The following is a 15088-nucleotide window of genomic DNA, read 5'->3' as shown; positions in this document are numbered from 1 at the left end:
ACAGAGAATTTTATAATCTAGCTATCCAAAATTAATATTATTCATCAGATGTTGATAATTTTGGAAAGTGTACATAATACTGTTTGTTGGACTTTTGTGATGAAAACTGCTATTACATTTTAAGTAACTTACATTGTGTGCTTTTAGTATAAATAAGGACTATCTAGCTATTAATGGTTTTCATCTGCCAGATAGTTTTGTCATTCACCATACAAGCAGTCAAAATGTGCTAGTCCTTTGTTGAAGTGCTGTAGCGTACTTATTTTTGTAAATAGGAGTAATTTGACTACAGTTATGGAAAGAATGAAAAAACTACATACTATTCTACTGATGTTCTTTCCGCAGTGTTGTGATCTAATTTTCTTGCATGCATGTTTTACTACTCCAAAGAGTATAAGAATGGACAGACAGTAGACTATTGTAAATTTTTCAAATGATAACAATTTGGTTTGTTCTATAGTCATTTTTCTTCCTCAGAAAGGAAGAGTAAAGACCATTTTAGGATCGGAACACTGGACAAACAATATTTTAATTGCAGATTATTAAAATAAACTTGAACTTATGTTGTAAGATCTCACCTGTTGTAAACTGCCCTTTTAATTTCTGAAATACAGGGTCTTGAGCTGTAGCCTGTGCTCTTCTAGCCAACGACTCTGAAGCTGCACTGGAAAACATAGTGGAGACATTTGACACATTCTCCAGTCCCACTCCAAAGGTACTGACCAACTTCTTGACAAAATTGAGTGTGTGGGGAGTGATTTTGGCATCTGAAACTGCTCCACTTTTCTCAAAGGCAACTGAATAGCACTTTGCCAGGCCTTGCTGCAGCTGTCTAAGAACCTAATAAAAGAAAAAAAGAAGTATATGTTGTTAAGTCTTTTGATTTGACAGCAAATATACACTACTACTACAAATGCAATGAAGTACTAGAATACAGCAAAACCAGAATACATTTCCTAATAGTAAAATTATCCTTTACAGTAACTCCTCACATAAAGTTGTCCCCGTTAATGTTGTTTCGTTGTTATGTTGCTGATCAATTAGGGAACATGCTCATTTAAAGTTGTGCAATGCTCCCTTCTAACGTTGTTTGGCAGCCGCCTGCTTTTTCCACTGCTTGCAGGAAGGGCAGCCCGTTGCAGCTAGCTGGTGGGGGCTTGGAACCAGGGTGGACCAGCAGCCTCCCTATCAGCTCCCCGCTCCCCTAAGTTCTCTGTGTAGCAGCTGCCCAGCAGGCTAGCAATTGCAGCTGTCCCGCCCTCCCACTGCCATGTGCTGCTCCTGCCCTCTGTCTTGGAGCTGCTCCCCGAGACTCCTGCTTGCTGTGCAGGGGGGGGAGGGGAGGAAGAAGGGGGCTAATGTCAGGGTGTCCCCCTCCCCCCTGCTCCTACACCCTGCTTACCCCATCTTCCATAGAGCAGGGGACACACACACGACAGGGCTCAAGATAGAGGGAGCTTGCTGGCAGCAGCAGCTGCGGTCTCAGCAAGCTGATCTAATTAACAAGGCAGTGTACTTAAAGGGGAAATGCTCATCTTTCTCTCACACACAGAGTGTGTGTGTCTGTCTCCATTGCTCTCTCCTCTCTCTCCATTCCTGCTGCCTTGTAGAGTGTGAGAGTTAACCGCTGAGGGCTCAGCCAATTGCTAGTTCATCATTTAGCAGTAAGGCATTTCCTGGAAAATATCCCACCCTTTGACTCCTCCACCTCAACCAAGGTTCACAAGCATCATCACTGTGTACCAGTGTTAAATTATTTGTTTAAAACTGAGAGAGAGAGAGAGAGAGAGAGAGAGAGAGAGAGAGAGAGAGAGGGCGCGTGTGTATTTTATATATTAGTCTTTTGTCTGGTGAAAAAATTTCCCTGGAACCTATCCCCCTCATTTACATTAATTCTTATGGGGAAATTGGATTCACTTAACATCGTTTCACTTAAGGTCGCATTTTTCAGGAACATAACTACAAAGTTAAGTGAGGAGTTACTGTACTTAAATCTAGATTATGAATCTTATGAATCTTTCTGCTTCCATTTCAGTCACTGGAAGCAAGAGCTGGCCCTTAAGTCAAAATACAGAATAACTTTATTTGTAGTAGTGCCTGAGATGCTGTTTAGCAAAAGAATCATTAGATATTCAATATGGGCCTACACTACTGAGAGTTAAAGCGTTGAGTCTTTCCACTGAAAATTAGCAAATTATACAGATGTAGCAAATAAAGTGCATCACAAAATGTACTTTGTTCATTTGACAACTGTTATTTAAATTCTCAGTATTCTGGAATACATTAATAAACATGAGGGGTTTTTCATAAAATAATGAAGTGTTAGTAATAGGAGACCTTATTAAAGCCAATGTTATTAAATCTTTTCTGAGTCGGGGTAAGAAACAAATCATTTTGGGAGGCAAGCGCTAAAGTCGATAATCTGGGTCAAGCAAGATTCCAGTGTACTACATGTGCTGTATTTACTTTTCAAAATACACAGATCAAATTCAATTTAGACTTTGTGCATTAGCTCCCAATTCTACCTCACAAACCACATCTAGAGGGAAACAAAGAAACATAATGCAAGAATTTAAAGTGTCTCTTGCAATACAAGATTCAGCTGGAATCCTACAATTTGAAGAAATATTTATCACACTAATTATTTCAGAGAGTTTTCCACAGCATCTACATCACTTTTAAAAATATAGAAATAATTAAAAGTTCTTACATCTGAAGGCAGAATTGTTAGTTATTTTTTAAACAGACCAGTTTATTGTGCAGCAGTTTACTAAACAAACTCTGTAGAAAATACTGTCAGATATGAAAAATAAATAGTCTAGAAACATATTTTACATCTAAATTTGATTTGGTTTTTATGCATGTAAAGTAATTCCGAATAGTTATATTAAGTCCAAATACCTCTTCATGCCAATTCTCTCTGAACCAGACCATTTGATCTACAATGCCTTCCAGAGAGGACAAAAGCGTTGGATGCAGTTCTCGCTGCATATGCATAATTCGGCTGCAGCGCCACATAGGTGCAGTGGCTCTTATTGGCCCAGGATCTGATGCAGAATGAGATTGATTTCCTACCGAACTTGGCTGCTGTTGTCCAGAATCTGGGACAAAATCCAAACAGCATAGTTAACTTTCAGAGAACTATGAAACAGATGATTGCATAGTATTAAAAAAAAATACTGTCCTGGATATGCTTCCAAAGGAAACTGAAGCTAGTTTTCTATGATTCAGTGGAAGATTAAATCAAAATTGTTTAAAAAATAATTTTGCTGCAAATGGTATTTCATTGTTTCATAAAGATAAGAGCAAAACATACATTTTTTAAAAAATGAGCAAAGACTTGTACCTTTAATCTTTTTGCATTGGTTTGTGCAATCCACTTCCTCTTAATGTAAAAGGCAAAAGTTAAGATATTCAATTCCTTTCTGCTTTGATGAAACCTCATAACATAATTGGAACAACAGGTGATCTAATAGCAACAAATATGAAATTCTCTTACTAAAACTAAATTTCTTATACAAAGACCACTGAATGATGATATAACACTGGTCTACAATTTTTGAGAAGTCGTCTGCTTCAGAGATAAAATGTGCTATTTATTATGTATTTTGATGTGCTGAATTCAAATATGACAATTAAAACAACTGATTGGCTACTGTTTCTAAGTTATGTAAGTTTTTACATTTTATGTCTATGTATATTGTGTAGATAGTAGAGTTTTAATCATAAATTGTAAACCTAGGTCTTTTCATGTGTTTATGGTTGCTTTACATGATAATATTTCACTTGTCCTGTTTATGTAACACTTTAAAAATCAGCAAAAGGGTTATATAAATAAAATTTATTATGAAACAAAAGGCAAAAAACTATTATGTACATAGTTTAGTCCTATTCAATGTCTACTCGGCACTTCTTGGCTTGTCTCTTGTATTCATTAAATGGAGTATCTCTTGTCACTGTCCAGCATTAGTCTGCAAGCATTGATGGGCTCCATTTGCCCTGATAGCGTTTCTCCATTGTTGCAATGTCCTGGTGAAATCGCTCGCCGTGCTCGTCGCTCACTGCTCCGCAGTTCGGTGGGAAAAAAATCTAGATGAGAGTGCAAAAAATGTATCTTTAGTGACATGTTGCAACCAAGGCTTTTGTATGCCTTGAGGAGGTTTTCCACCAACAACCTGTAGTTGTCTGCCTCGTTGTTTCCGAGAAAATTTATTGCCACTAACTGGAAGGCTTTCCATGCCGTCTTTTCCTTGCCACGCAGTGCATGGTCAAATGCATCATCTCGAAGAAGTTCATGAATCTGAGGACCAACAAAGACACCTTCCTTTATCTTAGCTTCACTTAACCTTGGAAATTTTCCACGGAGGTACTTGAAAGCTGCTTGTGTTTTGTCAATGGCCTTGACAAAGTTCTTCATCAGACCCAGCTTGATGTGTAAGGGTGGTAACAAAATCTTCTTTGATTCAACAAGTGGTGGATGCTGAACACTTTTCCTCCCAGGCTCCAATGACTGTCAGAGTGGGCAATCTTTCTTGATGTAGTGGGAATCTCTTGCACGACTATCCCATTTGCAGAGAAAACAGCAGTACTTTGTGTACCCAGTCTGCAGACCAAGCAAGAGAGCAACAACCTTCAAATTGCCACAAAGCTGCCACTGATGTTGGTCATAGCTTATGCACCTCAAAAAGTTGTTTCATGTTGTCATAGGTTTCCTTCATATGGACTGCATGACCAACTGGAATTGATGGCAAAACATTGCCATTATGCAGTAAAACAGCTTTAAGACTCATCTTCGATGAATCAATGAACAGTCTCCACTCATCTGGATCGTGAACGATGTTGAGGGCTGCCATCACACCATCGATGTTGTTGCAGGTTACAAGATCACCTTCCATGAAGAAGAATGGGACAAGATCCTTTTGACGGTCACGGAACATGGAAACCCTAACATCACCTGCCAGGAGATTCCACTGCTGTAGTCTGGAGCCCAACAGCTCTGCCTTACTCTTGGGTAGTTCCAAATCCCTGACAAGGTCATTCAGTTCACCTTGTGTTATGAGGTGTGGTTCAGAGGAGGAGGATGGGAGAAAATGTGGGTCCTGTGACATTGATGGTTCAGGACCAGAAGTTTCATCCTCTTCCTCATCTGACTCAAGTGAGAATGATTCTGGTGCATCAGGAACCGGCAGTCCTTCTCCATGGGGTACTGGGCGTATAGCTGATGGAGAATGTTTGGATAATGCACAGTCCACTTTTTCTTCTTTGACACACCTTTCCCAACTGGAGGCACCATGCAGAAGTAACAATTGCTGGTATGATCTGTTGGCTCTCTCCAAATCATTGGCACTGCAAAAGGCATAGATTTCCTTTTCCTGTTCAACCACTGGCGAAGATTTGTTGCACAAGTGTTGCAGCATCTGTGTGGAGCCCACCTCTTGTCCTGATCTCCAATTTTGCAGCCAAAATAAAGATGATAGGCTTTCTTAACCATAGTGGTTATACTGCGCTTTTGTGATGCAAAAGTCACTTCACCACAAACATAGCAGAAGTTATCTGCACTGTTCACACAAGTACGAGGCATCTCTGCTCACTTTGGCTAAACAGAAATGTGTCCCTTTGCAAAATCAAACACTGACAAATAAGAGAGCATGACACTGTATGATTTCTAGAGCTGATATAGGGCAATTTGTTCAGCAGAGTGATGTAAGCTTCATTATGATTGCATCATCCATGACTTCTAGGAATAACATGATGCAATTCATATCATGTATGATGTAATACCAGCTTCAGATTGCATCATTCATTGTTTTGTCTAAAAAGCAAGTACTGTCCAAACCCAGTCATAGATTTATTCATAGATCCAGTCAAAGATGTATTTTAGTCATTTCTGGTTTAAATTGAGATCCCTTCCCTTTATAACTCACTTATCCTCCGCTATTCCCAAGTCAAGGGTCGTATATACTGACCCAATAGCATATCTTGAAAACTAGAGCCAATCAACAATTTTAAGCATCATTTTCGTTCTCAGTGACCCAGAATTAGTAAAGTTAGACTACATTTATTTCAGAAGCATTTTGGCTGTAGAGCAGTGTAATTAATCAGTGAATTTCAGGGTTTGAGCTTGCAACTTACTAAATGATGAGACATGGTTTCAAATGATACCATATGACTTAAGAGCACTGTTTATGAGCAGTGATTATGAGTTAAAAAGTATGAGGTAGAGTCAATAGAAAAATGATCAGCTATCGATTATACATGCAGTGATATCATTATTAAGGCAGAATTTTGCATGCAGAGCATCCACTGTTGGAAATTAATGTAATGAAACCAATAAAAAGGCAGTATACAACTAATATCAAGAAATAAAATGTAATTTTAGTATTATTGTACGTGAACATTTTCCCCTCTGTAGAGCTATACACTCAGGAAAATAAGATGTTACTTAAATACCGCCCTTTAACATGTATGCAGAAATTAAATACACTGACTCACAAGTGAAACGGGTGATTATCTAAACAATGCACTTGTAATCAAAACCAACAAAACAACAACTAGAACAAAAGGAAAGATTTAAGTTGTTCAAATAATTTTCTTGGGAGCTATTCTTGAGAGACTACATGGGCCAAAAGAACAACTAGGTGCTGTGGAATTGCTTGATATGGTGATGCTTCACAGGGATTTGTCCTTGCAAATACAGTATGACAGCAAATTTGAGAGAGTATTTACAGAGGAAGTTAAATTCAAAGTAAAAATTTAGAGAGCATATATGGCAAGAAGTTTATCTTAAACACCAGCACAGCACGTGCACTGAAAGAACTACATTCATCCAACAGGTAATAGAACGCCATGTGACCTATGCGTCCAATCAAAACTAACCAAAAGGAAGGACAACTTCCTGGTTAATATTGTGGACTGGGACTCTGGAGACTGGGTTCAGCTATTACTCTGACAGACATCCTGCGTGACTTTAGGTGACACTCTCTATGCCTCAGTTCCCCATTTGCAAACTCAGGATAACAGCACTTCTGTAACTCACAAGGGTTTTATGAGGATAAAAATCCATGAATGATTGTGCAGCTCTCTGATATTACAGTAATTTGACTGAATATAATGAATATATTCAACAAAATTGTAAGGTATTCATAGATACTTGCACACAGACATATGCTAAACCCAAACAAGTTTACCATTAATTACTCCCTTAGCTCTAAGCATTGATAAATAGCTATCCTTCCTAGTGAACTTGATTTACCAGGAAGTCAGGGAATCCCCACTGGAGAGACAAAGCTGCAGCTGCCAATTGAGCACAGTGAATTTTAGTACTAACAACTCACCACTTTTGTAACGCTCTCGTTGTTCTATCTTCAGTGTCAAATAGAGGGTCCTGATAGGAAAGTAGACAGCCTGGGGATAGACTCTTCCCACCTATTTGAATATAAACACAGAGGAAATAATATTCTGTATTTTGTTGGTTTACAAAGAGAATCTATAAACAATATACAAGAGCTCAAGTATATAGCTAAACAAGTGCATTTAAATAATTCCCTGATTTATTTAGAATTTATCATTAAAGCTCATTTCAGCAACAACAAAATCCAAACAAAAAAAGAGGGTAGAGTCACAGAAACGACACAGTGCATCTCTGCACACTGTAGTAAGCGATATCTAATTAGGATTCCCACTACTGTATTGCCTAATAAATCTGGAAACAGCATAATGCAAGAGTACCTGACCAGCTCAAAGATCTTACTCATGAACATAATAAAAGAAAAACAGACATACCACCACCAGTTAGTCTTTAAATTAGGCCACAATTCCCAATGAACCCAATGCCACGTGGTAGCTGGGCCCATTAAAGAGTAACCTTACTCCACATAATTGCAGCACTGAATGTGAAAAATAGCCACTTAATGTAAAGGGATACCACTTTCACCAAACAAAGGCTTTCTGGCTCCTACAGAAAACTGAGTACACATTAACATGAAGCTTTTGCCTTTAAATCTATAAACCTCAGTGCCCATTACATGAGCAGAACAATGTACCTAACTTGGCCAAATGATGTAGGCAAGCATAAGATAAGGCAAAAAAGTTTCTCTCACCATATTTTTTTTCTTAAAAATATACTGTCCTTACATTTAAACGAGCAAGATATGTACAAATAATCTTAAAATGTCCATATGTAACTGAACAGAGATTACTGACATGATGTATATACTTTCCATGGAGTCAATCCAGGAATAAATGATTTTATGAGAAGTTTATCTGTGGTAAATATCTCATTTCCAATTAAGTTCATTTTTTAATTTCTTCTGCAGCCTTAAGCCCACAAATCAATAATGCATACAACTTGTATAACACCTTCCATCCTATAATCAGAAAAGGAAAACATTTCAAAAGCATTTAAGTGACTTATGGATCTAAGCCCAATGACTTTCAATGGGACTTGAGGTCGTAAGTCACCTAGCACTTTTGAAAATTTTACTAAAAAGAGCTTTATAAATACTGAGCCTCAACAAGTTGGTGAAATAGGTTTTATTCTAAGGCATCAATCCTCAGTACACAGCTGAACTCTTGTTTTGAAAGACATCACCACCAAGATACAATGAAATCAGGAAGCATGCCCCCAAATATTCTGCTTCCTCAAGGCTGCAGGGGAGTCTCTCTCTCTTCTAAATCTCCATTTTATAGTAATTCTGCTATCTTACATTTCTTTTTAAAACACAGTAATTCTCTGCTAGTACCCTAAAAAAGGTTGGGGCAAGGGCAAACATACAGAGAGTGGGAGCCCACTGTAAAAATGGAAAGGGAATCATGAGAAAAGGGATGATTTTTCCCCTTTGCCAGCATCCAGGGGACTGAGGGGACATTGTAGCCTGGAGCAGCCTAGGCTACAACACAGCTAGCTATCATGACTTCATACATTAGCTTGCATCTTTAAAGGAGTTTTCAATCATGTTAAGATAACTTGATTGAGCTAACACAATTGTAACACACATCAGGATAGGGCCTAGGTGGTTAAGAAGGGTACGCTTGACCATGAACAGCTAACATATTTTGAACTGGTCTATACTAAGTGCTAACTCATTTTCAAAACACTAAACCATCACCTTCTAAAACATGGTAACACATTTACCTAAAACAAAAACTCTCAAAACCATTCCTTCCCCCAACCACTTTTTTTCCTAGTCTAAACAGGATCCTAGTGTCAGTAACCACTTTTGCCCATTTCCTAAGGTGGGAATTAAGGGTGAGGTGGCACAACGATAGCTCAGTTTTGCATCCAGGGCCACAAGAATGGACGCAACCCTCTTGTGAAGATTGCTGGACAGGCTACAAGAAAAAAAAAGATCCCTTGACACACGTTTTACAGATTGGTAAACTGAGGCAGATGGATTTAAGTGCTTTATCCAAGATTATACAGCAAATCACTGAAAGAGCTGAACCCACCAGTTTAGATTAAACCCCTCAAACCTCATTGTCACTTCTCTAATCATTTGGCAATGACATCTCTGAACAAAATTCCACATAGGCTTTGCTTATAATTTTTGCAGGGCTAGGTATTTTTTTTTTTTAAATTTTTAACCAAACTACCTTGACTCCCCCCACAAAAAAAACCAAAACCAAAACACAAACCCCACCAAAACAAGATTGTTTTTTAAATCACTTTAAAGCAAAACCAGAACAATTCTTCAATTCCTAATCCTACATTATATGCATAATTTAACTGTGCATTTTCAAACATGGGCAATTATGTTCATAACAATGTAATATGGAGTACAACTCCAGAGGGAAAGTTGTAATGTTCTGTTGCAGACAGAGTATACAGTAGTAGTTTATTTAATCTTGTTTTATCAAAAATTCATTTTGAAATTAACGTATCCTGCTTACATGGAAAAAATGGAGAAACATGTTCATAATTGTACACTCCATGAAATTTTGAAATCTTAATACTTCCTTCATTTTGCTTTAAAAATACTTACAGTACCTAATCTTACAAAAATACAATATGAACAACAAAGAAGTAGAAATTATCATCTGTACCATACATCCACCCTACCTGACTAATGAGGTTCAGAAGAAGCTTGCCCTCTGAGCCAACCAAGCATGTTAACAATTGTGGAATCCAAGCCAGCCATTGGATGGGTGGGACACCAATACAATACTTGTCTACTGCATCTGCTAGTGTGTTCTTATCATCATCAAAACTCAGAAGCCAGAGAACCTAAAAGCAAAAAAAAGAAGATTCAAGCTGAACTTGTATCTTTCTGATATTAAGTATTTTCAAAAGCTGATGTATGGAATCTGATTGCTAGTAATTTACATATTTCACCCATAAATAACTGTTTAGATTTCTAAATATTAACCAAAAAAAGTTACAGCAGAAGAAAGCCCTGCATAGCCAACCATGTTACACAATGCAAACTACAGCAAATGAAAAAACCTATCAAACTGTCATTTACAAAAGTGAATCTGCACAGTCTGTGGAATCCACACAATCATTAAAGAAATACGTCTATTGTATTTTATATTAGAGAACAAAGAACTTCCAAAAAAAGAAAACTTCAAAATGATACATCCTCAGAAAAATCCTTCAACTGTATGGATAAAGATAGGAGATGGAGGTACATTCTGCAAAATCATCAATTAGCTGATTTTATTTATGGAAATACATGCTAAGAGCATTAATTGAATAGAAACATTTTTGCTTATGAATATGTTAAACCATCCATAGTGGCAACTGCATCTTCAAGAGATCAACTTGCAAACTACCTCCCCTTCACAACTGCATGAAATCAACTCCTCTTCCATTTGTCTTCTGAAGCAACTACAGACTCCATTTATATGGAAAAGTAAAATATTTAATATATTTTACATTATTTGTGATAAATAATATAGTTATTTTAATCTTTCATTTCATTTTACTTTTTATATCATGGTTAGAGAGTCTAACCTCCAGCTAAATCTCAGCGAGTAAAAGACTTAAATTGAATCAAAATGCTCAGTTTTTCATTTGATTTTATATGTTGCTTTTTCAGAAGGAAAAAATCCTTGTAGGTGTCAGCCAGCCAAACTTTGGCAGTTTGAGGTTGTTCACATTTCCAGCATTTAGAAATAAGTCTCTCAGCCATCAGCAAGTCTTCACATGAGAATTGTGTTTTATATTTATTTCACTGTAATATCATAATACTTTAAACTGGGATCCATTCAGTTTGTATCTTATTCCATTAACCTACTTACGCTGAAAGTCTCAAAACCTAATTTGGAACTTAAAAGGTTAATATTATTGGGGATGGGCAAATTCATCTTTTTCTTAAAAGGAAATTAAAAGCAAAACATGTAAGTAAATGTAATACTAAGCTTCTGCAGTTAAAATTGCAAAGCAGGAAATGCAAAAGTTAACACTACAATAGCAATTTTACTTTGACTGTATTGCACACATTTTCTCAGTTTTTTTCTGACCATCTCTGTCCATTCATAATGTAGACAATAAGCTATACATTTAAGCTAACTTTAATGCTGGAATCTGAATGTTTGTATTTTCTGAGTTTTTCTGATTTTAACTATGTAACCTTAATGCTACATTGTTGTTTGTATTTGAATTTTTTTTTAAAACACCCCAAGTGCCAGTTATTTCATTAGAAAAAAAAGTCATCTGAAGTAAAATGTGGTGATTTGACAACATAATCACTGTTAGTTAACAGCAGGGCACAAAGATAGTAATTATATTTGTCTGATGAACTAAAAATAAAAAACAAAGCCCAAGATATTGCAGAAAAGGATGTGTTAATTCTGTTTTAAAATCTTCTAGATAATACAAATAAAATTCAACCACATCTTAGATTATGGCAGCAGTGATATTGTTACCACCTCTGGTGGAGTCAGAAGGCCCAGTCCCCTACAATTAAGTAAAAGAAAGGTGTTGGTGTAGAAGTTGAAATTCAAAAGAGAAAATCTTCAGTATTGTTAATTCTATGTTTTCATTTGTTAAATATTCAGCTAAATTAAAAAGCAGAACTCAAAGCTCTTGCTAATAATTTTTGTCTTATATTGTAGAACTGGATTGGGCAAACAGTAACGTTCTCCAAGACACCGGATGTGTCATCATTATTCTTACGGGATATTTTCTGCACTTTTGCATATGAAGGGAGAATATATCCCAGCAGAGAATGTCATTAGTTTCAGATTTTTCCATGAGGGTTGTTAAAAAGTAAACATTTAACAGTGAAGACATACATGCTCAATGTGATCTGGTTGCCATACTATAAATGAAGACAGAAAGACAAAGACAGAAAGAAAGAAAGAGGTGCCCCTCCCTCCCCCCAGAAATACTGACTAGTTTTAATTCAATAACTGTGGTAAAAAAACCAAAACAAAAAAAAAAACCAAAAAAAACCCCAACCCCTTATAATTGGTATTACTAAACAAAATAATATAGACAAATGCAAATTCAAGATGATTTTCAAGGGCAAGACATCTCCTGTGCAGATTTCTCTTTGCATAGTGGACTGGAAATGCAGCTGGAGGAGCTAAATTTAGTCCTTACAACACTCCTACAGTATAAGATGGATTTTGGAGAGTTGGAGTCCAAAATTATTGATGTAGTTGCCCTGTGCCTCAACAGCAGTAGTAGCAAGAACTATGCAGATTGGGGAGGTTCATTTTAAGATCTTATCCAACAGGAAGTACCCTTCATCTGGACTCTCATTGGTCTGACTGGAAGAGGGGCCACGAATAGTCTCCTCCTTTAAGCTGGGAGGGCTGGGACCGATACAGTCACTGATGCATACTGAATTAGACTGAAATATTGCCAGGTAGTATTACTTACTTTCTGAAGCTTTAACTGCTTAATAAGTTGTAGCGTATGTGTAAACCAAACCAAACGTGTGTTGCATCTTATTCATCTGTGCTGTCCTCATCAATGCTGACATCCCAAGGAACAACTTGGTTCTTACTATGCAGCTATACAATAGCCATTTCTTAAAAATACATTTTCTAGGTCTTACCTTTGCTAAATATTTTCTTGATTTGCTCTCATTCTGATGGCGACATGCATGCAGGTAGCAAGTAATGGCAGACACTCCTAGATGCAGCTGACGTTCTTTCACGAAGATATTCTCCAAGTAGTCACCCCACATTGCCCAAGCCTTCACTAACACATCGTGCATCTGCACAGCTGCAGAAAAAGCTTTGTTTGCTTCTTCAGACCTGCAGGATTATAGTAAGTGACTAATTTGAATATTTATTTTACCCTAATAAAAGCTAAGCTGTGTAATAATAAGTAACACAGTAATAACAAACATGGCACTCAATCTGGTTATTTTCTTAATACTGAACTGCATTTTTATTATTCAGTTCTCTAGTAATGAGGTTCCCCCCCCCCACATTGTTACTTTCCATGAGCTTTCTTATGCATAGTTGAATGTTTATTAAAATAAATGTTTCATAATAGAAACACTGAGATACTGTTAAAAGGTCTATATTTACCACCGACTGGAAAACTGAAAAAAATCTTCCTATTAAAAAAACAAAACAAAAACAGCCTGTATTTTAAAGCAAACTCTCCTAGCAAATAATGAATAGGGAATTAAATATAACAGCCATTCTTTAGAATTCATCTGATCCTGCCACTTATCCTCTCATCCCTTGAAGTCATGATCATCTATCTCCTAATTATCTTCAAACAAAGTTTGAATTAGTCTCCTACTACAAAGAGAAAAATAATTACAATTCACTCTGTTTATCACGCGTATACACTATGTCCCTTTTGTTTAATTTCATTGTGAGAATTCCACACGCCTTCCCTCATTTTTCTGTGAAATTCTCTCTCACGCTTGTTTACCTAGCAGCAGGAATGGTATAAAACTGACCCAGTCCTAGTTGATTTCATTTAACTAGGCCACAGGGAAAGCATTTTGTCCAGTCATGATCTTTAGTTGGCGGTAAAGAGAAGCAAAAGCTAGTTTCCCACATTAACATTTTCCCCCAAAAGCGCTTCAATCACAACTGAGACTTGCTCCCATGCTGCACCAGTACAGAGTGATTCTGCTGTGTCTCTGAAGCAGCAGGGGAAACTGATTAGGAGCAAATCACTTTCACTACTGTTGCAAGGCAAACAAGCAACACTTCTTTGCAATACTGGTCGAAAAAAAAGGTGGGGAAATGACACAGGAAGGGTGAAGGAAGGGAGGAAAAATTGGGAGGGGGAAAAAAATTCGGAGGATGTCAAGGGGAGAAGTCAGATTGGAAATGTATTGATATGACATCCAGATTCCTTGTCCAGCACTTTCAGGACATGGAGATGAAATTCACATAAACAAATGTGAGAGAAATTTTTGCAGACTAGTTAGGGGAAGAGTGTGGAATTCCCATACTGAAATTAATAAAGCAACAAAATCAACATGATCTGAAAATGACTCCTTCCATTTCTTCACAGCCAGAACATGTGGCTTTCTGGAGAAAAGGTGAAGGGGGATTGAGGAGGATCACAGATCTCTGACATATACTTTAATTTCAGGAGAGAGACAAAAATGAAGGTTTTGGCAACTAAAAGTGTATTGAATTCACAGAGTCAGATTCCAAGACCTGAGGGGACCACTGTGATGTTTGAAAACTCCCTATGTAGTGTAACAGACTGCTTGTGTAGTGTAACACAGGTCACAGAACTCCCCCGAAAATTGAGAACCTTAAGACCTTAAACATTTCCCATTCTGATTTTTTCCCAAATGCAGAAGGTTGTGCATATGGTGCCAATTACCCCAATATAAATTAAATTCTCGAATCTGTATAATATGGTGCACACACTAAGTACATTTCAAGCAAAACAATTTTAATAAATAAGAGATGAAAGACCTCACTTCAGCATCAATTTTTATCCCTCTCACACATGTACAGCAACACTGAAATGAGGAATCTTTCAAAGCATTTTGGGCTCCTTTGATATAGAAGTGCTTGAAGATAAATACATTCCTCTTACTAGATAACTATAGCACTGTTCATTCCAATACTTAAGTATTGCTCATGTTTCTCTATTAACAGTGAACCTTAAAAATCTCATTTTAATACAAAAATATGAATATTTAATTCAGAA

The 15088-nt window shown here is 37.0% G+C and overlaps 1 protein-coding gene across 7 annotated transcripts in view; it reads right to left on the bottom strand.

Annotated features, from left to right (window-relative positions):
• Window positions 1-15088, bottom strand: part of LOC120373158 (transformation/transcription domain associated protein) — a 151852-nt gene that overhangs the window by 25291 nt on the left and 111473 nt on the right. For all 7 annotated transcript variants that reach the window (XM_039491135.1, XM_039491137.1, XM_039491134.1 and 4 more), the window contains 5 exons: window positions 13005-13206; window positions 10058-10222; window positions 7335-7425; window positions 2902-3101; window positions 579-840 (listed from right to left, as the gene is read on the bottom strand). In XM_039491135.1, coding sequence (XP_039347069.1) covers window positions 579-840; window positions 2902-3101; window positions 7335-7425; window positions 10058-10222; window positions 13005-13206 — 920 coding nt within the window. The remainder of the gene's footprint in view (window positions 1-578; window positions 841-2901; window positions 3102-7334; window positions 7426-10057; window positions 10223-13004; window positions 13207-15088) is intronic.

Source organism: Mauremys reevesii, linkage group 10, assembly GCF_016161935.1.
Source record: "Mauremys reevesii isolate NIE-2019 linkage group 10, ASM1616193v1, whole genome shotgun sequence".
In the NCBI taxonomy this organism is placed as follows: Eukaryota; Metazoa; Chordata; order Testudines; family Geoemydidae; genus Mauremys; species Mauremys reevesii.
The sequence above is the reverse complement of the archived record's forward strand: the minus strand, read 5'-3'. Positions and strand labels throughout refer to the sequence as shown.